Below are 26,440 nucleotides of genomic sequence, written 5' to 3'. Positions count from 1 at the left end.
TCAACCCTTTATATGCCTTCCCTTGATGTAGTGTCTTTGTAGTTCCTTAATAATGTGAGAAGTCACAAAAGCACTTGGAGTTTCACTATGCTTTCGCAGTGGTTGTTTTGCAAATTTTGATATTACCTGTACTGTGATCTTATTGCATATATTTGCATATATATATATATATATATATATATATATATATATATATATATATATATATATATATATATATATATATATATATATATATATATATATATATGTATATACATATATATATATATATATATATATATATATATATATATATATATATATATATATATATATATATATATATATATATATATATATATATATATTCCTTTTTTTTCAACAAGTCGGCCGTCTCCCACCGAGGCAGGGTGACCCAAAAAGAAAGTAAATCCCAAAAAAGAAAATACTTTCATCATCATTCAACACTTTCACCTCACTCACACATAATCACTGTTTTTGCAGGGTGCTCAGAACACAACAGTTTAGAAGCATATACATATAAAGATACACAACATATCCCTCCAAACTGCCAATATCCCAAAACCCCTCCTTTAGAGTGCAAGCATTGTACTTCCCATTTCCAAGACTCAAGTCCGGTTATATAAAAATAACCGGTTTCCCTGAATCCCTTCACTAAATATTACCCTGCTCACACTCCAACAGATCGTCAGGTCCCAAGTACCATTCGTCTCCATTCACCCCTATCGAACACGCTGATGTGTATTATATGTATATTATGTTATATTATATGTATTATATTAAAATCAAATTTTTACAGATTTATTTTTTTGTCACCTCACAAATGCTGTGTCACAGAATTTGTATACACTTAAAGAGATATTGAAGAGTTCTACACTACTATAAGTGTCATGAACTAAATTAAAGAGTGAGTAAAAACACTCATGCTGTGAATATTTCTTAATTTCAATTAGTAAATACATTAACTATTAAACTATTAGGCACTCAGCCGTTAGAGAGGGAAGCTGCTGCAGCAACAAGTCTGCAACACCAGTTACAGAGGGATGCTACCACAGCCCCATGTCTGTTGCAGCAGACTACTCAGCTCCTGGTCCCTCAGGACACACTTGGGAAACACCTCGTTACATGTGCTCTGACCACCGACCTTCGTAGCATTAATTAAGGCGGCCTTGTAGGAGGATAACATTTCCGGGCTGTTAGATAAAAACTGGAGGATGATATTTTCCTGTAGAGTGCGATCACCTGGCCGCTTGTTATGTAGGTGACACAAGAGTTTTAACAAGCAGCCGTCAGTGTCCAGGTGAATGACTGCAGACACTAGCATCTTCTGCGCCACCTCCACCTCCTGCAAACCTTTTATGGTAGATCGTTTGTGTCTTGTTTGTGTGTGAGGGTCGTAAGCAGAGTAGGACAACATGTGGTAGTGTCCTTGTGTTGAGGATTGAGATAAACGATGAGATGGAGCTGGTGCCACATGGTATCCAGTGTTATAATCCTCATAGTCTCCTTCATGTACAGAGTCAGTCTTTCTGTTATTTTCACTTTGTTGCCTAGCTTCTTCCACTTTTAAGAGCATCTCTGTTTCCTTCTTGAGCTCCTTTATTTTTTCCTTTCTCTTTTTCCTATCTTTCTTATAGGCATTACGCTGAATCCTATTATAGCTGGTGATAAACCCAGTCAGAACACCAGCCTGTCAAGTAAAAAATTAAATCTTAATTATAAAACACTGAACTAAAAAACATAGATAAAATCTCAAAAAATTAGATAGTAAAGTAATAACGTTTTAAATTGATGTCATTAATCCTTAAGATTATTAACCACCATGAGAGTAATTAATTTTAATTATAAATCGCCTCATTATGATTATTCTTGAGATGTCGAATATGACAACTCACTCAGTGGCCGCTGTGGTGAGTCCCACAGCAAAGGCCCGAGGACCTTCAAGAGTAGCACCTTGAAACTGGTGAAGGGCTATTGATCCAAGGAATTGGACATATCCTCACTGTATGATCCCCACGGGAGATCATATATAACATATGCACTGTGTTTGATGTATAAAGTATCAGTGCCATCAGCTTACCTCGAAGATGCCAAGACCAGCCGCTGACAACGTGCCACTGATGCTGCCGCCGTACAACAACGACGTAAAATCAAAATTTGTCAACTTCTTTGCAAAGTCAGGAACGTTGACAACACTTGGCAGCTGGGGCACGGCGGCGCCCACTACCAGCATGACGGGCAGCATGACGGGCAGCATGACGGGCAGCATGACGGGCAACATGCTAATGTGATGCCACAGCCGCATCTGAAAAACAAAACCAATGAAACTTATATGGACTATATTTAAGTGAACATTGTATCTAAACCCAGGGTATGTATCTCTCAGCGTACGTACGCTGAGAGGTGGTCATCTCAGTGTATGTATACTGAGAGGTGTTTATCTCAGTGTATGTATACTGAGAGGTGTTCATCTCAGTGTACGTACGCTGAGAGCTGTTTATCTCAGTGTATGTATACTGAGAGGTGTTCATCTCAGTGTATGTACGCTGAGAGGTGTTCATCTCAGTGTACGTACGCTGAGAGGTGTTCATCTCAGCGTATGTATACTGAGAGGTGTTCATCTCAGTGTATGTACGCTGAGAGGTGTTCATCTCAGTGCATGTATAATGAAAGGTGTACATCTCAGTGTATAGACGCTGAGAGCTGTTCATCTCAGTGTTACACTGAGAGGTGTTCATCTCAGTGTATGTACACTGAGAGGTGTTCACCTCAGTGTATGTATACTGAGAGGTGTTCATCTCAGTGTATGTATACTGAGAAGTGTTCATCTCAGCGTATGTAGACTGAGAGGTGTTCATCTAAGTGTATGTATACTGACAGGTGTTCATCTCAGTGTATGTACACTGAGAAGTGTTCATCTCTCCTAGTGTATGTACACTGAGAGGTGTTCATCTCAGTGTATGTACGCTGAGAGGTGTTCATCCCAGTGTATGTATACTAAAAGGTGTGCATCTCAGTGTATGTACACTGAGAAGTGTTCATCTCTCCTAGTGTATGTACACTGAGAGGTGTTCATCTCAGTGTATGTACTCTGAGAAGTGTTCATCTCAGTGTATGTATACTGAGAGGTGCTCGTCTCAGTGTATGTACATTGAGAAGTGTTCATCTCAGTGTATGTATACTGAGAGGTGTTCATCTCAATGTACACAGAGAGGTGTTCATCTCAGTGTATGTACGCTGAGAGGTGTTCATCTCAGTGTAAGTACGCTGAGAGGTGTTCATCTCAGTGTATGTACACTCAGAGGTGTTCATCTCTCCCAGTGTATGTACAGTGAGAGGTGTTCACCTCAGTGTATGTATACTGAGAGGTGTTCAGCTCAGTGTATGTATACTGAGAGGTGTTCATCTCAGTGTATGTATACTGAGAGGTGTTTACACCAGTGTATGTATACTGAGAGGTGTTCATCTCGGTGTATGTACATTGAGAGATGTTCATCTCAGTGCATGTACACTGAGAGGTGTTCATCTCTTCCAGTGTATGTATACTGAAAGGTGTGCATCTCAGTGTATGTACGCTGAGAGGTATTCATCTAAGTGTATGTACACTGAGAGGTGTTCATCTCAGTGTATGTATACTGAGAGGTGTTCATCTCAATGCACACAGAGAGGTGTTCATCTTAGTGTATGTACGCTGAGAGGTGTTCATCTCAGTGTATGTATACTGAGAGATGTTCATCTCAGTGTACACGGAGAGGTGTTCATCTCAGTGTATGCACGCTGAGAGGTATTCATCTCAGTGTATGTACGCTGAGAGGTGTTCATCTCAGTGTATGTACGCTGTGAGGTGTTCATCTCAGTGTACACAGAGAGGTGTTCATCTCAGTGTATGTACGCTGAGAGGTGTTCATCTCATTGGATGTATACTGAAAGGGTGCATCTCAGTGTATGTACGCTGAGAGGTGTTCATCTCAGTGTATGTACACTGAGAGGTGCTCGTCTCAGTGTATGTACACTGAGAAGTGATCATCTCAGTGTATGTACGCTGAGAGGTGTTCATCTCAGTGTATGTACACTGAGAGGTGTTCATCTGAGAGTATGGACGCTGAGAGGTGTTCATCTCAGTGTATGTATACTGAGAGGTGTTCATCTCAGTGTATGTACACTGAGAGGTGCTCATCTCTCCCAGTATATGTACAGTGATACGTGTTCATCTCAGTGTATGTATACCGAGAGGTGTTCATCTCAGTGTATGTACACTGAGAGGTGTTCATCTCAGAGTATGTACACTGAGAGGTGTTAATCTCAGTGTATGCACACCGAGAGGTGTTCGTCTCAGTGTATGTATACTGAAAGGTGTACATTTCAGTGTATGCACGCTGAGAGGTGTTCACCCCAGTGTATGTATACTGAGAGGTGTTCATCTCAGTGTATGTATACTGAGAGGTTTTCATCTCAGTGTATGTATACTGAGAGGTGTTTATCTCAGTGTATGTACGCTGGGAGGTGTTCATCTCAGTGTACGTACGCTGAGAGGTGTTCATCTCAGTGTATGTATACTGAGAGGTGTTCATCTCAGTGTACGTACGCTGAGAGGTGTTCATCTCAGTGTATGTATACTGAGAGGTGTTCATCTCAGTGTATGTACAGTGAGAGGTGTTCATCTCAGCGTATGTATACTGAGAGGTATTCATCTCAGTGTATGTGCACTGAGAGGTGTTCATCTCAGTGTATGTATACTGAGAGGTGTTCATCTCAGTGTATGTACGCTGAGAGGTGTTCATCTCAGTGCATGTATAATGAAAGGTGTACATCTCAGTGTATAGACGCTGAGAGCTGTTCATCTCAGTGTTACACTGAGAGGTGTTCATCTCAGTGTATGTACACTGAGAGGTGTTCACCTCAGTGTATGTATACTGAGAGGTGTTCATCTCAGTGTATGTATACTGAGAAGTGTTCATCTCAGCGTATGTAGACTGAGAGATGTTCATCTAAGTGTATGTATACTGACAGGTGTTCATCTCAGTGTATGTACACTGAGAAGTGTTCATCTCTCCTAGTGTATGTACACTGAGAGGTGTTCATCTCAGTGTATGTATGCTGAGAGGTGTTCATCCCAGTGTATGTATACTAAAAGGTGTGCATCTCAGTGTATGTACTCTGAGAAGTGTTCATCTCAGTGTATGCACGCTGAGAGGTGTTCACCCCAGTGTATGTATACTGAGAGGTGTTCATCTCAGTGTATGTACGCTGAGAGGTGTTCATCTCAGCGTATGTATACTGAGAGGTATTCATCTCAGTGTATGTGCACTGAGAGGTGTTCATCTCAGTGTATGTATACTGAGAGGTGTTCATCTCAGTGTATGTACGCTGAGAGGTGTTCATCTCAGTGCATGTATAATGAAAGGTGTACATCTCAGTGTATAGACGCTGAGAGCTGTTCATCTCAGTGTTACACTGAGAGGTGTTCATCTCAGTGTATGTACACTGAGAGGTGTTCACCTCAGTGTATGTATACTGAGAGGTGTTCATCTCAGTGTATGTATACTGAGAAGTGTTCATCTCAGCGTATGTAGACTGAGAGATGTTCATCTAAGTGTATGTATACTGACAGGTGTTCATCTCAGTGTATGTACACTGAGAAGTGTTCATCTCTCCTAGTGTATGTACACTGAGAGGTGTTCATCTCAGTGTATGTATGCTGAGAGGTGTTCATCCCAGTGTATGTATACTAAAAGGTGTGCATCTCAGTGTATGTACTCTGAGAAGTGTTCATCTCAGTGTATGCACGCTGAGAGGTGTTCACCCCAGTGTATGTATACTGAGAGGTGTTCATCTCAGTGTATGTATACTGAGAGGTGTTCATCTCAGTGTATGTATACTGAGAGGTATTCATCTCAGTGTATATATACTGAGAGGCGTTCATCTCAGTGTATGAAGACTGATAGGTGTTCATCTAAGTGTATGAATACCGAGAGATATTCATCTCAGTGTATGTACACTGAGAGGAGCTCGTCTCAGTGTATATACACTGAGCGGTGTTCATATAAGTGTATGTACACTGAGAGGTGTTTATCTCAGTGTATGTACACTGAGAGTTGTTCATCTCAGTGTATGTATACTGAGAGGTGTTCATCTCAGTGTATGTAAAGTGAGAGATGTTCATCTCAGTGTATGTACAGTGAGAGGTGTTCATCTCTCAGTGTATGAACACTGAGAGGCGTTCATCTCAGTGTATGTGCACTGAGATTTGCTCATCTCAGTGTATGTACACTGAGAGGTGTTCATCTTAGTGTATGTACACTGAGAGGTATTCATCTCAGTGTATGTACGCTGAGAGGTGTTCATCTCAGTGTATGTACGCTGTGAGGTGTTCATCTCAGTGTACACAGAGAGGTGTTCATCTCAGTGTATGTACGCTGAGAGGTGTTCATCTCATTGGATGTATACTGAAAGGGTGCATCTCAGTGTATGTACGCTGAGAGGTGTTCATCTCAGTGTATGTACACTGAGAGGTGCTCGTCTCAGTGTATGTACACTGAGAAGTGATCATCTCAGTGTATGTACGCTGAGAGGTGTTCATCTCAGTGTATATACACTGAGAGGTGTTCATCTGAGAGTATGGACGCTGAGAGGTGTTCATCTCAGTGTATGTATACTGAGAGGTGTTCATCTCAGTGTATGTACACTGAGAGGTGCTCATCTCTCCCAGTATATGTACAGTGATACGTGTTCATCTCAGTGTATGTATACCGAGAGGTGTTCATCTCAGTGTATGTACACTGAGAGGTGTTCATCTCAGAGTATGTACACTGAGAGGTGTTAATCTCAGTGTATGCACACCGAGAGGTGTTCGTCTCAGTGTATGTATACTGAAAGGTGTACATTTCAGTGTATGCACGCTGAGAGGTGTTCACCCCAGTGTATGTATACTGAGAGGTGTTCATCTCAGTGTATGTATACTGAGAGGTTTTCATCTCAGTGTATGTATACTGAGAGGTGTTTATCTCAGTGTATGTACGCTGGGAGGTGTTCATCTCAGTGTACGTACGCTGAGAGGTGTTCATCTCAGTGTATGTATACTGAGAGGTGTTCATCTCAGTGTATGTACGCTGAGAGGTGTTCATCTCAGTGTATGTATACTGAGAGGTGTTCATCTCAGTGTATGTACGCTGAGAGGTGTTCATCTCAGCGTATGTATACTGAGAGGTATTCATCTCAGTGTATGTGCACTGAGAGGTGTTCATCTCAGTGTATGTATACTGAGAGGTGTTCATCTCAGTGTATGTACGCTGAGAGGTGTTCATCTCAGTGCATGTATAATGAAAGGTGTACATCTCAGTGTATAGACGCTGAGAGCTGTTCATCTCAGTGTTACACTGAGAAGTGTTCATCTCAGTGTATGTACACTGAGAGGTGTTCACCTCAGTGTATGTATACTGAGAGGTGTTCATCTCAGTGTATGTATACTGAGAAGTGTTCATCTCAGCGTATGTAGACTGAGAGATGTTCATCTAAGTGTATGTATACTGACAGGTGTTCATCTCAGTGTATGTACACTGAGAAGTGTTCATCTCTCCTAGTGTATGTACACTGAGAGGTGTTCATCTCAGTGTATGTATGCTGAGAGGTGTTCATCCCAGTGTATGTATACTAAAAGGTGTGCATCTCAGTGTATGTACTCTGAGAAGTGTTCATCTCAGTGTATGCACGCTGAGAGGTGTTCACCCCAGTGTATGTATACTGAGAGGTGTTCATCTCAGTGTATGTATACTGAGAGGTGTTCATCTCAGTGTATGTATACTGAGAGGTATTCATCTCAGTGTATATATACTGAGAGGCGTTCATCTCAGTGTATGAACACTGATAGGTGTTCATCTAAGTGTATGAATACCGAGAGATATTCATCTCAGTGTATGTACACTGAGAGGAGCTCGTCTCAGTGTATATACACTGAGCGGTGTTCATATAAGTGTATGTACACTGAGAGGTGTTTATCTCAGTGTATGTACACTGAGAGTTGTTCATCTCAGTGTATGTATACTGAGAGGTGTTCATCTCAGTGTATGTAAAGTGAGAGATGTTCATCTCAGTGTATGTACAGTGAGAGGTGTTCATCTCTCAGTGTATGAACACTGAGAGGCGTTCATCTCAGTGTATGTGCACTGAGATTTGCTCATCTCAGTGTATGTACACTGAGAGGTGTTCATCTTAGTGTATGTACACTGAGAGGTGTTCATCTCAGTGTATATAGACTGAGAGGTGTTCATCTCTCAGTGTATGTACATTGAGAGGTGTTCATCTCAGTGTATGTGTACTGAGAGGTTGGTTTAGAAAGACACGTAAGCAAACACTATGACATATTTATTAGAAAACGTTTCGGTCCTGGGACCTTGATCAAGGTCCCAGGACCGAAACGTTTTCTAATAAATATGTCATGTGTTTGCTTACGTGTCTTTCTAAACCAACTTGTCGGTATTTATTACCAAGGTTTATACCATACTGAGAGGTGTTCATCTCAGTGTATGTACACTGAGAGATGTTCATCTCAGTGTATGTACACTGAGAGGTGTTCGTCTCTTAGTGTATGTACACTGAGAGGTGTTCATCTCAGTGTATATACACTGAGAGATGTTCATCTCAGTGTATGTACACTGAGAGGTGTTCATCTCTTAGTGTATGTACACTGAGAGGTGTTCATCTCAGTGTATGTGCACTGAGAGGTGTTCATCTCAGTGTATGTACACTGAGAGATGTTCATCTCAATGTATATACACTGATAGGTGTTCATCTCTCAGTGTATGTACATTGAGGTGTTCATCTCTCAGTGTATGTACACTGAGAGATGTTCATCTCAGTATATGTACACTGAGTGACGTTAATCTCAGTGTATATACATGAGAGAATAATCCCTGTTTTTATATATTAATTTATGGTGAACATGTTATATACGCTATAATAAGCTCTGAAAAAATAACCCTGCAAAGAAGATTTTTGACGGTGGGGAAAGGCTCTTGGTTCAAGGAATTGGAACTCTTCGTTTCCATGAATCGAATCTTTTTGCCCTTCTCCCAAAGTGCTTTATGACCCTATTGATGAATAAATTAATTACATTAAAAACTTGGATCAATTAATCACACTCTGAGTGCAGAAGTCAGACACGAAAAAAAATCCATGGCATACTTATAAAAATAGTTGATTGGAATACTATCAACAGCACTTGGGTCATGAATTTACCCTTAATTGGACACTTATAGGAAAAATTCGAATTTCGAAATGAATTCCCTAGTGTGGATAGAGTTTCTCAAAGGGAAATGAGCCCATGTAACTGGAATTGTGATAGGTAGCTTTCGAGCAATTGTTAATATGCGAAGACAGACTGTAATAGCCCCTTCCCGATAAAGTAAGTAAAATTTTAAATGTTGCAAAGTTGTAATTGTTTGTAAAACACCAAATAACTATTTTTCTAATTTATTATACAAATAGACAATGTCAAAAACATAAATGGAACTTGTTTCCAAACATTTTGTAAGTATAAAAAAATATATGTAAATTAACCAAAGAGCAAGATGAACACATTGCAGAGGGATAAAGCATTCAAGTCCCATATTCTTGAATTTCCTGAGAAAGAACAATCATTCTAGATCACTAAGTGTTACAGTGAAAGGCTATAAAGCAATTTCTTTCATTCTTGATACATAGATTTACTTTGCCTATGACAGGAAAATGAGGATGTGACAGGATTTCCCTTTGAGCTACAATGCTTGCATGTAAACATCTTGGCATTCAGTGGGCTAATTTAGGCTTTTTGGATAGCCTAACTTCCTCCTCTTCATCACTTGACACCTCTGCACCCGGTGGCAAGTATTCATCACCACTGTCAAGCAATTCCATGTCATCTGGCTCTGGATCTGAATCACTTTCCTTCAAAATGCAGACATATTTGGACTTACGTTCTGAGGGCTCACCATAAAACAATTTCTCATTGATCTGGAAGGACAATAAAAACGCTCTGTACACATCCAGACCACTACAGAATTCATATATGCATTAGAATTTTTTTTATAAATACTTATTTACTGAAATTTGAATTTGGGCCTAAACGGGCAGTGCTGAGTGTACTCATGCCTTTTCGTGCTGCACTTTTTTCAATTGCATAATGCACTCATATGCTTCACACAGGCTTTATATGTATAACTAAATATGCCTAAACTATTCATTTATGCACTAGACACAAAAATCAATACTTACTGAGGGTAAAATCCAAGAGTATACGAGTGTCACTAGATGGGAAAAAAAACGCTCTCGGCGATGCCAAGCGAGAAGTGTTCACATTTTGGCCTCTCAGCCAATGGGAATCTAGCAGACGCCATCACCACTTAGCTGGAGCGACTCAGGAAAGGCTTGTGATTGCTCAGAAATAGAGAACAGGAATCTAGATCCATGGTGAAAGTAGGAGGACACGTGCAAAAAAACATGTGTTTGGGGGAGAGCACACTAGCACCTGTCCGCTAAAGGCTGTATTTCACAAACACGATTACATTAATTAACTCTATTGTGACTTATTTTTACCAATGTTGAGGCAGGTGATAGTCGATGATAATGATTGTTGGAAATATGGCCATAGTCAACTGATTTCCTGAAACTGTTAGTCCTTGTAAATCATTCGTTTCTCAACCCTTGAGTCGAGAGGACGTGTGCTGCTGCTACCCCCTGGTGTTGACTGGGTGCAGTAATATTTTCACAACATGGCGCAGGCTTGCCGCCGTCGGGTTAATACAGTCTGTATTGAATTAACCAGTGGAGCTGTAACGGGGCCGTCTATGGAGATACTTCTACCAGCAATAATCAGAGAAACCTACGGCATAGCTAATGAAGAGATTTGTGGACTTGCATTGAATGGCACGAAGAGAATATTTCTTAAATTCAACTCGGTGAGTGTGTACGAGGCTGTGGTGAACAAGTTCCAGGAAGTGGCCATACCTGTGAATCATGCTGTGACGGTGAGGATGCATGATGTATCAAGTTATTACACTTGGGTGAAGATCAGGAATGTGCCATTCGAGGCGGATGCATCTGACATACGGTTCGCCATGAGTAAATACGGGACGATACACACGGTCACTGCAGGAAGGTGGTCAGCTGATCCGTACATGGGGATACCTGAGGGTACCGTACTCTGTGATGATGACGCTACGACATCCTATACCGTCGTATGTGGTGATAGACGACTTCAGAACTCAGGTATTTGTGATATACGCAGGGCAGTGACGCATTTGTCGTTTGTGTGGGTCGTATGGCCACCTGGCAGCGCAATGTGGTAGAGGACGTGGAGACAACGACCAGCAACAACGAAGAGACTTTGAGGAGAGGAGAGTGGATCAAGAGCAGCCGTTTTCGACACTGCCTTCGCAGAGTGTGTCATGGAGTGAGGAGGTTGAGAGGGAAGAGGAGAAGATGGCAGGTGCTACGAGTGGGGGGGACTCCCCTTCCTTGGATGTGGTTCAAGCGCTGGAGGAGATCATCGCGGAAGTGAATGACAGCAAGGAGAAAACATTGATAATGCCGACGTTTGTGGAAATTTTGGGCAACAAGAGCCCTTGTCAGGAAGATGGCATGGACCTGGATCTTGGGTCTGCTTTAGAGGACGGCAGGGAGAAGGTAGTTCGTCCTAAGGTGTGTGACAAGGCTGCCTTGTTGGTGAGAACGGTGGAGGTAGAGGTTCATCATGGTGATGAGCAGGATGACGGGATGCAGGTCAAAGGTGCGATGCGAAAGCGCGCAGCAGCGCTTTATGATTCAGATGAAGTGCTTACGCCGGCACAACGTTCAGGGAAGAAAACATGGGTGGATGCCACGCAGAGGGGTTCCAAAGGCACTCAGGGACAGGGGTTGGGTAAGAGTGCACAAAAAGGGGGAAGGGATAGGGGTGCAATGAGGCGATCAGGTGACAAAACGATAGTGTCAAGAGGGAAACCCCCTTTGTCGGTTTTAAGTGCTTGACATTGAACATCAATGGTTTGATGTCGCTGAGAAAGTGTGAGTGGTTTAGGTTGTTTTTGATGCGTCATGGTGTTGACGTTGTGTTCTTGCAGGAGCACTATTATAGACATGGTTATGAGTTGAAGGTGGATAGATATAAGGTGTATGTTGAGCATGCAGTCAGATTGAAAGGAGGTGTGGCTCTCTTGGTAAAGGAAACTAGCCCGTTGGTTGTCAGGCATTTTGAAGGGGGGGAGGGGAGGGTGATACGTGTGGATGGATTATGGGGTCAGGTAAGGATGTGGAACCGAGGGGGGCATCGCATTGTATGGGAATATTGGGAGAATTGTTATCCGGGGTGGGTTTGATCGATATTTAAGAACATAAGAACATAAGAAAGGAGGAACACTGCAGGAGGCCTGCTGGCCCATACTAGGCAGGTCCTTTACAATTCATCCCACTAACAAAACATTTGCCCAACCCAATTTTCAATGCCACCCAAGAAATAAGCTCTGATGTGAAAGTCCCACTCAAATCCAACCCCTCCCACTCATGTACTTATCCAACCTAGATTTGAAACTACCCAAAGTCCCAGCCTCAATAACCCAACTAGGTAGACTGTTCCACTCATCAACTACCCTATTTCCAAACCAATACTTTCCTATGTCCTTTCTAAATCTAAACTTATCTAATTTAAATCCATTACTGCGGGTTCTCTCTTGGAGAGACATCCTCAAGACCCTATTAATATCCCCTTTATTAATACCTATCTTCCACTTATACACTTCGATCAGGTCTCCCCTCATTCTTCGTCTAACAAGTGAATGTAACTTAAGAGTCTTCAATCTTTCTTCATAAGGAAGATTTCTAATGCTATGTATTAATTTAGTCATCCTACGCTGAATGTTTTCTAACGAATTTATGTCCATTTTGTAATACGGAGACCAGAACTGAGCTGCATAATCTAGGTGAGGCCTTACTAATGATGTATAAAGCTGCAGTATGACCTCTGGACTTCTTTGTAGATGAATGGTTCAGAGAACCGACATGTTGATAAATTAGATACATGTGCAACTCTTGGGTATCTTTATTGAGGAAACGTTTCGCCACACAGTGGCTTCATCAGTCCATACAAAGGAGAATCTTGAAGAACAGGAGGAGAATGAGGTAATCAGTCCCTCAACCTTGAGTCGATGTGGTCAGTCCATCAATCTTGAATAGAATCTTGAATAGAATCTTGAATAGATTCTATTCAAGATTGATGGACTGACCACATCGACTCAAGGTTGAGGGACTGATTACCTCATTCTCCTCCTGTTCTTCAAGATTCTCCTTTGTATGGACTGATGAAGCCACTGTGTGGCGAAACGTTTCCTCAATAAAGATACCCAAGAGTTGCACATGTATCTGGACTTCTGTTGCTTACACTTCTTGATATAAATCCCAGTAATCTATTTGCCTTATTACGTACGCTTAGGCATTGCTGTCTTGGTTTAAGGTTGCTGCTCACCATAACCCCCAAGTCCTTTTCGCAATCTGTATGGCTAAGTTCTACATCATTTAACTTATAAGTACTAGGGTTATGGGCACTCCCAAGCTTCAGAACCTTGCATTTATCTACATTGAACTGCATCTGCCACTTTTCTGACCAAGAATAGAGTTTGTTTAAATCCTCCTGAAGTTCCATAACATCTACGTTTGAATCAATTATCCTACCTATCTTTGTGTCATCGGCGAATTTGCTCATATCACTAGTAATTCCCTCATCAAGATCATTGATATATATTATAAACAACAACGGGCCCAAGACTGATCCCTGTGGAACGCCACTTGTTACAGATCCCCACTCGGATTTAACCCCATTTATGGACACTCTCTGCTTCCTGTCAGTGAGCCATGACTCGATCCACGGGAGCACTTTTCCCCCAATGCCATGAGCTGCCACTTTCTTTAACAGTCTATGGTGCGGAACTCTATCAAAAGCCTTACTAAAATCTAAGTAAATAATATCAAATTCTTTATTGTGGTCAACAGCCTCAAAAGCTTTACTGAAGAAAGTTAATAAATTAGTTAGACAAGACCGGCCTCTTGTGAATCCATGCTGAGTATCATTAATCAAGCTATGCTTATCGAGATGGCTTCTTATAATCTCAGCTATAATTGACTCTAGTAATTTGCCTACAATTGAGGTCAGGCTTATTGGGCGGTAATTTGACGGTAACGACTTGTCCCCTGTTTTAAAAATAGGAGTTACATTAGCCATCTTCCACATATCAGACACTACACCTGTTTGAAGAGATAAATTAAAAATATTAGTTAATGGTTCACAGAGTTCCATTTTGCATTCCTTAAGAACCCTTGAAAAAAACCTCATCAGGACCCGGCGACTTATTTTGCTTCAGTCTGTCTATCTGCTTCACAACCATCTCACTAGTGACTGTGATGTTACATAATTTATCTTCTTCTAGCCCACTGTAAAAATTAATTACTGGAATATTGTTAGTGTCTTCCTGTGTAAAAACTGAGAGAAAATAATTATTTAAAATCAAGCACATTTCATTCTCTTTGTCAGTAAGGTGCCCATAGTTATTTTTAAGGGGACCCATCTTTTCTCTAACTTTTGTTCTATAGACCTGGAAAAAACTTTTTGGGTTAGTTTTAGAATCCCTAGCAACTTTAATTTCATAGTCCCTTTTAGCTTTTCTTATCCCCTTTTTAATGTCCCTCTTAATGTCAATATACTGATTCATAAGATGACCCTCACCTCTTTTGATACGCCTATAATTCCTTTCTTATGCCCTAGTAGATATTTGAGCCTATTATTCATCCATTTTGGGTCATTTCTATTTGATCTAATTTCTTTATATGGGATAAACGCTCTTTGAGCAGCATGTATAGTGTTCAGAAAACTGTCATATTGATAGCTCTCTTCGTTACCCCAGTCAACAGATGATAAGTGTTCTCTAAGCCCATCGTAATCTGCTAAGCGAAAATCTGGGACTGTTACTGAGTTATCGCTACTATCGTACTTCCATTCAATGCTAAATGTAATTGATTTGTGGTCGCTAGCACCCAGTTCCTCTGAAATTTCTAAATTATTAACAAGGGATTCATTGTTTGCCATAACTAAGTCAAGTAGGTTATTTTCCCTTGTAGGTTCTGTCACAAACTGCTTCAAAAAACAATCCTGAAATACTTCTAAGAAGTCATATGATTCTAAATTCCCAGTCAAGAAATTCCAATCAACATGACTAAAGTTAAAGTCTCCTAGAATTACTACATTATCGTGCCTTGTGGCCTTAACAATTTCCTCCCATAGTAGTTTCCCTTGGTCCCTATCTAAGTTTGGGGGATGGTATATCACTCCTAAAATCAGTTTTTCATGCCCCTCTGAAAATTCTATCCAGACTCTGTATGTGTTACTTCAGACTTAATACCCGTTTTTATGCAACAGTTCAAGCGATCTCGGACATACAATGCCACCCCACCCCCCTTCCCAATACTTCTATCTACTTGGAACAATTTAAAACCCTGAATATGACATTCCGCAGGCATGTCCCGACTTTTTGAATTAAACCACGTCTCAGTTAAGGCAAATACATCAATGTTACCTACACTAGCAACTAATCTCAACTCGTCCATCTTATTCCTAGCACTACGGCAATTAGCATAATAAACATTGAAAGACTCTCCTTTCTCTTTACCCTTCCTGCTCATTTCTATTTTTCTACTAAACCTATTACTGTCCTTATCACCCAAGGTCCCTGGCTTTTCAATATCTATCTCGTTCTTATTATTACTAGTTCCCCTAGAACTCGTAATATTACTACACTGGGACTTCACTGTTTTCCTGCCAAAACCCATACCACTAACTATTCCTAGTTTAAAGTCCTAACTGCTCCCTCCACTGCAGTTGCCAGTGCTCCCACCCCACACCTAGATAAGTGAACCCCATCCCTAGCATACATGTCATTTCTGCCATAGAAGAGGTCCCAGTTGTCGATGAATGTTACCACATTTTCCTTACAGTATTTGTCCAGCCAGCAATTGACACCAATTGCCCTGGACAACCATTCATTTCCAACTCCCCTCCTTGGCAAAATACCACATATGAGAGGGTTCCCACCCTTACTTCTAATTATTTCTATTGCTGACCTATACCTGCTAATCAGGTCCTCACTCCTACGTCTGCCAACATCGTTGGCAGACGGGGGGGGGGGGAGAGGTTGAGTACACATTTATTAGGCGTAGGTATGCTGCTAGGCTCGATCGTTTGTACGTTCCCAGAACGGTAGTAATACATAGTGTGAGGGTGTTGGATGTTGCATTTTCTGATCATAGGGGTGTTTTGGTGGATTTAGGTTGGGAGGGGTTGCCACGAAGGTTTAGGGGGTATTGGAAGTTAAATGTAAAGTTGTTGCAGGAAGAAGATTTTAGACAGTCATTTAAACAATTTTGGGAGGAGTTGGAGACAGAGGTGCCTGGGAATGGTGATCTGGTTAGTTGGTGGGACTCGGTGGCGAAATAAAGTATTAAGGATTTTTAGGTACGTAGTGGGAGGGAATATAATAGGTTAAAGTATGGGTTTCAGTCTTATCTTGAGGGGCAGTTAAGAGCTTGCTACGAACGTGGGAGTGTTAGTTATCTGGTGTGAGATATTGAGGGATTAAAGGAGAGTATTAGGGATTTGCAAAATGAAAGATTTGATGGTGCGCGAGTTTTGGCGGGGCTGGAGGAGGTGTTATGGGGTTATAGGCCTTCGGCGTGTGTGTTGAGAGGACAGCGTAAGAGAAGAGTGGCTACGGAGATGATGGGATTAACTGTTCATGTGGGGATGGGAGGGTATAGGGAGAGGCAAGTATTAATGTTGACTGAGGGTATGAATGGATATCTCGATGCATGGTTTAGGTCATATGCACAACATTTGGGTATACGAGATGCTGCTTTAAGGGAAATGGGAGGTTATGTGCAATGTGAGCTTGATGGTATGGATAGGGAGACTTTGGAAGGACAGATTACGGAAGGGGAAATTTGGCAAGCTATAGCTGGTGCCAGTTTAGTAAGGCTCTGGGTGTAGACGGGTTGCCTAATGATTTCTATGTTAGGAACTGGGAAGTTTTGAGAAGATTTTTAGTCAGATTTTCAATGTAATGAAGGAAGATGGGGAAATGGGTGAGCAGCAAAGGACTGCTGTTGTTGTATTAGTGCCGAAGGGTGGACAGACCATGGTAGAGAATTACCGTGCAATATCGCTTATGTGTGGTGATTATAAGTTATGGAATACCAGGTAGGTCAATGTATGAAGGGCATGGAGTTATTAGGAGTTTTATAGAGCAGAGGGGGGGGGGGAGGGGGGCGGTGGTGTTTTGGCTTTGGACTGGAGAGCTGCTTACAATAGCATAGAGAGGGATTCATTATGGAGTTTCATGCATTGGTTGGGTTTCGGGAGAGAAATTGTTTCTTGGGCAAAACTTTGTATCTGGGTGCAGTTATGAGAGTACAGGTTAATGGAAGACTAGGTGTTAGCATACAGATGGGAAGGGGTTTGCGACAGGGATGCCCTCTGTCGCAAATATTGTTTGCATGTCTATCCTCATAGGGAAGTCTATCCTCATAGGGAAGATTTCTGATACATGGGATCATCTTTGTCATCCTCCTCTGTACGTTTTCCAGAGCATTTATATCATTTCTGTAATACGGTGACCAGAACTGAGCAGTATAGTCTAAATGAGGCCTAACCAAGGATATATAGAGTTGAAGAACAACCTGAGGACTTCTATTATTTATACTTCTAGATATGAAGCCAAGAATTCTGTTAGCTTGATTGCGAACACTAATGCACTGTTGTCTTGGTTTTAGATTACTGCTAAGCAGAACTCCTAAATCCTTTTCGCAAGCAGTAGTATTAAGATCTATATTATTTAGTTTATATGTGGCATGGTTATTTAACTGTCCAACATTTAGAACTTTGCATTTGTCAATATTAAACTGCATCTGCCACTTCTCCGACCATTGCATCAGTCTATTCAAATCATCCTGTAGTGCTCTAGTGTCCTCATTAGAATGAATTGGACGGCCTATTTTGGTGTCATCAGCAAATTTGCTAATGTCGCTATTTATTCCCTCATCTATGTCGTTTATGTAAATTGTGAACAACAACGGGCCCAACACTGACCCCTGAGGAACACCGCTTGTTACGTGCCCCCATTCTGATTTCTCCCCATTTATGCAAACTCTCTGCTGTCTATTTGTCAGCCATGCCTCTACCTAGGAAAAAATTTCTCCTCCTATTCCGTGTGCCTTAAGTTTCCTCAATAGCTTCCGGTTGCGTATGTGGTTACTGATTTTATTTATACATCTTGGGCCATGAGGGAGGTGGGTGTAGAGGAAAGGATAAAAGTGTTAAGGGCTACAATAAATAGAACTAAGTGTCGCAATAGGGATCTTTATGGGGGAAGATGGGAGACAGCATTTACTGAGGGTTATCGTAGATTCAGGTTGAAGGATTTAAGAGATTTAAGTATAAAGTAAGGGGTAGCGGCGGGCTAGTTTCTTGAGTGTGGAAGTGTGTTTAGGTGTTAGCGTGTGAGGTATGTTTTTTAATATAACAAATATGCTTCTTTTGTGGTATGTGTGTGGTCTGGGTGGTTGTGCAAAATATGTTTTTCACATTGCTTTTAGACGGTTTTGAATAAAATATGTAAGTAGTGTTGTTGCACTATATTATTGTGTGTATAAGGTGTGTGAGGGTACTTCATACAGTATTTGTGTTTGATGGTATGAGGTGACACAAAGCATGACTTAAGTCTGTCTGGATTCTCCTATTGTCTTCAAAGGTGCCATACAAAGATAGTATAATCTGGTGTATGTGAAGTGAAGTTTTGTATATTAAATACATGCTTGTTGTATGTTCCCTTTTCGTTACTTTATGTTTCAATTGTAATTTAAGTGTATTTCCTATAGCATTATAAAAAGGTATTATTTTATGTAAATATATAGTTTGCAACAGATTTTGTTGGAGCGGGAGTGGTTAATGAGTTGCAGTAGCGGTGTACGTCTTGTTATCACCAGCGATATATGGTAGGCTGTGCATAGAGGGTTTTTAGTTTTTTCGGACCAATTTTGAGAATTGTTGCATGTTACCTTTGTAATTAAGGAATTGGGATGATGGTTATAAAGTATGGATTTTTACTTAAGTACTTGTATGAGTGTATTTTGTAATTAGCAGATGAAAAGGGGTTTGGGGATTTCTGTATAATGGCATTATACATCTATCTGTGGAGTGACGTGTATTTAACTGCCTATTTAAGAATATTGCAATGTATATTATTTGATAGATGTATTGTTTAAAATTGTATACATCTTTATTTGGCATCGCTGTAACGGGACAATTTGTACAGGTGATGAGGAATTTTTTGTTTGTGTTCGCGCAGAGTTAAAGGTGCAGCGATTTTTTTATTTGTGACACTGTTGCTTTAATATTGTATTTGGAAGATCCGATACTGTGTTCTTGTATTAATATCATTTGTGATGTTAGGATAGCAGTAGGCTTTTATAACTATTGTCGAGTAGTTAATTAATGAACAATGGTGAGTTGTTGTACAATATGGTGTAATGGGGTTAAAGGGGGGGGGGTAGGTTTACTGTTTGAATTTTTACTGAATGCAGTTTTTCAGTGTATATATTGTAATTAGCAGATGGGAAGGGGTAAGAGGATTGTTTTTATTTTGTATTAATTACACAGTCTTATATTGTTTTAATGGAATTGTGTTTAATGGCATAATACATCTATAAGTTGAGTGAAGTGTATATATTTGACATATTACTGAATATTGCATTGTTTTTGATTGCTGTCAAGCCTAATATTGTATAAACTTGTATTTAACATAAGTGTTAAGGGATGAACTGTACAGGTGATGAGGAAAATTTTGTGCAAGGGCAAAGTAAAACTTGAAGTGTATATATACAGAAGAATTTATATTGGCTGTGTATGATCCGATACTGTACTCTTTTATTTGTGTAATGTATTGTATGTTTAAAAAAAAAAAAAAAAAAAGTCATTGTAAATCTTCAAAAGTGTAAGGGGGGGGGAGGGTAAGGTAGCATGAGAGTCGGGGGTAGGCTGTCACTAGCAAATGAGCCTACACCCGACGTTCCCACATTTCTTCTAACAGTTCTTAATGATAAGACTGGTTTAGTGATGAAGCCTCTGTAGGCTAATATACTACCTCTTATAAGTAAGTTACTGTTAGCTACAGAGTAATTTATCTTAATATCTATGATTACTTTGATACCAGCTTATACAGCTGACAACTGTGGGCACCCACTTGTTCCAGTGACCAGCACGGGCACAGCACCCACTTGTTCCAGTGACCAGCACGGGCACAGCACCCACCCTTCAGTCACCAGTAGGCCTGTGATCGAGTGGAACAAATCTCGTGACACCGGGTCAATATATATATATAAAAAAAACCCTAACGTGAGCAAGGGCAACTTCCCAGAATTTTGTTACACTCGCAGGTTTGCACAGTGAAAAACACTAACCTTCACGAGTTCACGGTCACATTAGGTAAAGACAAGATTTCTCTCGTCCACAGATTGGGGTGGCTCATACACGTATCTTTTGGAGTTCCTAGCTGAAGTTAACCCACAGACCTCACACATCATGACGGTAAGTGCTCGTTAACAATGAATATTGAATGCGCATTGGAATGCATGTTAATGAGTACTGCTCACGTGTGAAAGAGTCTAACCACTGTCCTTCACTTCACCAGAGACACAGCTTCACCCGGGAATATAAAGTGCCCTGTGTAGGATGAAGGTAAGTAATCCAGACATCTAAGAATGCGATGGATGGCGGTTCTTGGAGTGGATTCAACTAATGACCTGTTTGGATTAGCAACTAATCAGTCATACATCACATGTAACCCTCTAGTTTACACAAACATAATATAATGATGATAATGATGATATGATTATAATTTAATGTTTTAACTGAACCTGGAAACCTAGTATTCCTGGAGAGGGTTTCTGGGGCCAATGCCCCCGCGGCCCGGTCTGAGACCAGGCCTCGTGATGCATCAGACGCTGATCCACCACGATCCACCACTGCCACCTTTGTAGAGTAGGGCTGTTTGTTGTTTTTATTGATTGTAGGATGACCCGTGTCCATGCTCCCTCTCCACAGTTATGGAGGATAACCCAACAAACCGACTCTAATAGTTATTAAATTAACTCTCAGTGTACAAACATTAAGATTTACACCTCTCGGTGTACAATTTAACTATAATCAAAGGTAATTATGTTGCAACTGTTCTCATTATCTCTTCATTATATTTGCAAAAATTAGTGGAATACAACAGAATAATTCTCACTGAATTATTAGTTATTCCTTGAGAATGTGGTTGAGATGAGTGGAAAACTCTTGAATTTAAAAAAAAATATCACTTGTTTCCAGTGATCGTATTGTACTTGTCAGTGTAAATAAACTGTGTTCAGAGTTGGGCTGTTAACTACGGCTTTATAGTCACTTGTGGGTTTGTTGACCACGGCTTTACAGTCACTTGTAAACCACTTGTGGGCTTGTTGACCACGGCTTTACAGTCACTTGTAAACCACTTGTGGGCTTGTTGACCACGGCTTTATAGTCACTTGTAAACCACTTGTGGGTTTGTTGACCACGGCTTTATAGTCACTTGTAAACCACTTGTGGGCTTGTTGACCACGGCTTTATAGTCACTTGTAAACTACTTGTGGGCTTGTTGACCACGGCTTTATTGTCACTTGTAAACTACTTGTGGGCTTGTTGACCATGGCTTTATAGTCACTTGTAAACTACTTGTGGGCTTGTTGACCACGGCTTTATAGTCACTTGTAAACTACTTGTGGGCTTGTTGACCACGGCTTTATTGTCACTTGTAAACTACTTGTGGGCTTGTTGACCATGGCTTTATAGTCACTTGTAAACTACTTGTGGGCTTGTTGACCATGGCTTTATAGTCACTTGTAAACTACTTGTGGGCTTGTTGACCACGGCTTTATAGTCACTTGTAAACTACTTGTGGGCTTGTTGACCACGGCTTTATAGTCACTTGTAAACTACTTGTGGGCTTGTTGGCCACGGCTTTATAGTCACTTGTAAACCACTTGTGGTCTTGTTGACAACGGCTTTATAGTCACTTGTAAACTACTTGTGGGCTTGTTGACCGCGGCTTTATTGTCACTTGTAAACCACTTGTGGGCTTGTTGACCACGGCTTTATAGTCACTTGTAAACCACTTGTGGACTTGTTGACCACGGCTTTATAGTCACTTGTAAACCACTTGTGGGCTTGTTGGCCACGGCTTTACAGTCACTTGTAAACTACTTGTGGGCTTGTTGACCACCAGGTAAACCACTTGTGGGCTTTATTGTCACTTGTAAACCACTTGTAAACCACTTGTGGGCTTGTTGACCACGGCTTTATAGTCACTTGTAAACCACTTGTGGACTTGTTGACCACGGCTTTATAGTCACTTGTAAACCACTTGTGGGCTTGTTGACCACGGCTTTATAGTCACTTGTAAACCACTTGTGGGCTTGTTGACCACGGCTTTATTGTCACTTGTAAACCACTTGTGGGCTTGTTGACCACGGCTTTATAGTCACTTGTAAACCACTTGTGGACTTGTTGACCACGGCTTTATAGTCACTTGTAAACCACTTGTGGACTTGTTGACCACGGCTTTATTGTCACTTGTAAACCACTTATGGGCTTGTTGACCACGGCTTTATAGTCACTTGTAAACCACTTGTGGGCTTGTTGACCACGGCTTTATAGTCACTTGTAAACCACTTGTGGACTTGTTGACCACGGCTTTATAGTCACTTGTAAACTACTTGTGGGCTTGTTGACCGCGGCTTTATTGTCACTTGTAAACCACTTGTGGGCTTGTTGACCACGGCTTTATAGTCACTTGTAAACCACTTGTGGACTTGTTGACCACGGCTTTATAATCACTTGTAAACCACTTGTGGGCTTGTTGGCCACGGCTTCACAGTCACTTGTAAACTACTTGTGGGCTTGTTGACCACGGCTTTATTGTCACTTGTAAACCACTTGTGGGCTTGTTGACCACGGCTTTATAGTCACTTGTAAACCACTTGTGGACTTGTTGACCACGGCTTTATAGTCACTTGTAAACCACTTGTGGGGTTGTTGACCACGGCTTTATAGTCACTTGTAAACCACTTGTGGGCTTGTTGACCACGGCTTTATTGTCACTTGTAAACCACTTGTGGGCTTGTTGACCACGGCTTTATAGTCACTTGTAAACCACTTGTGGACTTGTTGACCACGGCTTTATAGTCACTTGTAAACCACTTGTGGACTTGTTGACCACGGCTTTATTGTCACTTGTAAACCACTTATGGGCTTGTTGACCACGGCTTTATAGTCACTTGTAAACCACTTGTGGGCTTGTTGACCACGGCTTTATAGTCACTTGTAAACCACGGCTTTATAGTCACTTGTAAACCACTTGTGGGCTTGTTGGCCACGGCTTTACAGTCACTTGTAAATTACTTGTGGGCTTGTTAACCAGGGCTTTATTGTCATTTGTAAACCACTTGTGGGCTTGTTGACCACGGCTTTATAGTCACTTGTAAACCACTTGTGGACTTGTTGACCACGGCTTTATAGTCACTTGTAAACCACTTGTGGGCTTGTTGACCACTGCTTTATAGTCACTTGTAAACCACTTGTGGGCTTGTTGACCACGGCTTTATTGTCACTTGTAAACCACTTGTGGGCTTGTTGACCACGGCTTTATAGTCACTTGTAAACCACTTGTGGACTTGTTGACCACGGCTTTATAGTCACTTGTAAACCACTTGTGGACTTGTTGACCACGGCTTTATTGTCACTTGTAAACCACTTATGGGCTTGTTGACCACGGCTTTATAGTCACTTGTAAAACACTTGTGGGCTTGTTGACCACGGCTTTATAGTCACTTGTGAAACACTCTGTATACCATTTACGTCAGGCCCATACTGGAGTATGCAGCACCAGTTTGGAATCCACACCTAGTCAAGCACGTCAAGAAATTAGAGAAGGTGCAAAGGTTTGCAACAAGACTAGTCCCAGAGCTACGGGGATTGTCCTACGAACAAAGGTCGAGGGAAATCGGCCTGACGACACTGGATGACAGGAGGGTCAGGGGAGACATTATAACGACATATAAAATACTGCACAGAATAGACAAGGTGGACAAAGACGGGATGTTCCAGAGATGGGACACAGACACAAGAGGTCACAATTGGAAGTTGAAGACTCAGATGAACCAAAGGGATGTTAGAAAGTATTTCTTCAGTCATAGAGTGGTCAGGCCGTGGAATGGCTTAGAAAGTGAAGTAGTGGAGGCAGGAACCATACATAGTTTTAAGGCGAGGTATGATAAAGCTCATGGGGCAGGAAGAGAGAGGACCTAGTAGCAATCAGTGAAGAGGCAGGGCCAGGAGCTATGAATCGACCCCTGCAACCACAAATAGGTGAGTACAAATAGGTGAGTACACACACACACACACACACACACACGCACACACATGCACAACACACACACACACAACACCCACAACACACATGCACAACACACACACACACACAAACACACACACACACACACACACACACACACAACACACACACACACACACACACACACACACACACACACACACACACACACACACACACACACACACACACACAACACACACACAACACACACACAACACACACACACACACACACACACACACACACAAGATACACACACACAACACACACACACACACACATTGCCAGACTCACACATACACTCCCCCCCTCCCCCTCCGACATTTCACTCCTTCACAAGATCCCTCCCCTATTTCACCCTCCCCCTCCCCACCTCTCCCTCCTTCCCCCTCTCCCTCTCCCACTCACCCACTTGCTTCTCCCTCCTTCCCACTCCCCCTCCCCACTACTCTCCCACATAGCCACAGTTCCTCCACTACCTCTCCCCCCACACTCTGACATACACAATACTAACCTAACATACAGAATTACATAGGTTTCCCACTCTGAGGCAATCAGGATAAAACAAAAATGGGTTGCCAGAGAGCAACAAGAAAAACCAAGGGACAGGAGGAGGAAACTGCAAAGGAAGATGGGGCAGCAAAGCTCACAAAAAGGGAACATGAATGGGAAAAGAAACTAGAAGAACTTAGCATGAGAATGGAAGAGAGGATAGAAATGGAAAGCAGGAAGTGGGAGGTGCAAGTCAAAGCAGCAGAGGCCAGGATACAGAGTTTAGAAGAGGAACTGAAAAATCTGAAACAGCCTAAAGAACTAAAGAACATTTTGGGATTGACAACAGAGACTGCTACCTCAGTCACAAATAAGGGGACTGTAGGGAAAGAAGGAGCAAAACTGCATGTAGAAGCTCAATCAGTGGAGACTGTAGTAAATGAAAGAGCTAAGCTATATGTGGAGGCCCTAGCAGACCACAGCAGAGCCCAGGGAAAGCCAAGAAGAGAAAATGACAGGCCACTGAGCCCAAGTACATTAGCTAGTGAAACTGAAGAAAGGAAAGCTGCAATGGAGGAAATCAAATTGAATGAGGGGATACACAGGCATATGCAATGGGAGAATGAAAGGGCTCCAGGAACTTGAAGGGGAAACATATGAAGCCAGAAAACAAGGGGAAAAAAAGCAATTGAAAGCATCATGAAAGCAATAGGAGAAGACGACATGACCCAGCTGGAAAATTTTCGGAGAATAGGGGGGTTTGTAAAACAAAGAGCCCGGCCAGTGAAAGTGACCTTCAAGGCAGAATCGATTCAGAACAGGATCCTGCAGGAGAAAGCATGATTAAGGGACATGCCGGCATACAGGAAGGTGTATCTCGACCACGACAGAACACAAGCAGAAAGGCAGAAACTGAGAGAGATGGTACAAAGGCGAAAGGAGGAAAGAGAGGGGATGTAGAAGACAGACAGGAGATCCCAGACACAGGAAGATCAAATACAGCTTCCCTCACAACTTCCTATAGAAGCCTCCCAACCAGGTCAACCCCAGTGCAACCAAACACTCTAAACCAAAACACCCATGCCACATCCAATGCCCCCACCCACTGCATTACAAACTCCACCCCCACAGCAACCACCCATAGTTCCTTATCAGGTCTCCCACTTCCCCAACCCCAATACACCTCCCAGACCACAGTCTTAGAAAAGAAGTAGAAGGTGTGGTATACAAATGCAGATGGAATAACAAATAAGTATGAGGAGTGGCATGAAAGAATCAAGGAGACATCCCCAGACATAATAGCACTCACAGAATCAAAACTCACCAGAATAATAACAGATTCAATCTTTCCATCCGGATATCAAATCCTCAGGAAAGACAGAGGGAGGAGAGGGGGAGGAGGAGTTGCA

The 26,440-nt window shown here is 41.7% G+C and overlaps 1 protein-coding gene across 2 annotated transcripts in view; it reads right to left on the bottom strand.

The window, feature by feature from the left end:
* Positions 1-790: 790 nt before the first annotated feature.
* Positions 791-26,440, bottom strand: part of LOC128689256 (uncharacterized) — a 52,525-nt gene continuing 26,875 nt past the window's right edge. For both annotated transcript variants that reach the window (XM_070080637.1, XM_070080636.1), the window contains 2 exons: positions 2,084-2,308; positions 791-1,693 (listed from right to left, as the gene is read on the bottom strand). In XM_070080637.1, coding sequence (XP_069936738.1) covers positions 1,037-1,693; positions 2,084-2,308 — 882 coding nt within the window. In that variant the 3' untranslated portion in view covers positions 791-1,036. The remainder of the gene's footprint in view (positions 1,694-2,083; positions 2,309-26,440) is intronic.

This window comes from Cherax quadricarinatus, unplaced genomic scaffold (assembly GCF_038502225.1).
Source record: "Cherax quadricarinatus isolate ZL_2023a unplaced genomic scaffold, ASM3850222v1 Contig734, whole genome shotgun sequence".
Lineage (NCBI taxonomy): Eukaryota > Metazoa > Arthropoda > Malacostraca > Decapoda > Parastacidae > Cherax > Cherax quadricarinatus.
Note: the sequence above shows the minus strand (reverse complement) of the source record. Positions and strands in the feature narration are given on the sequence as shown.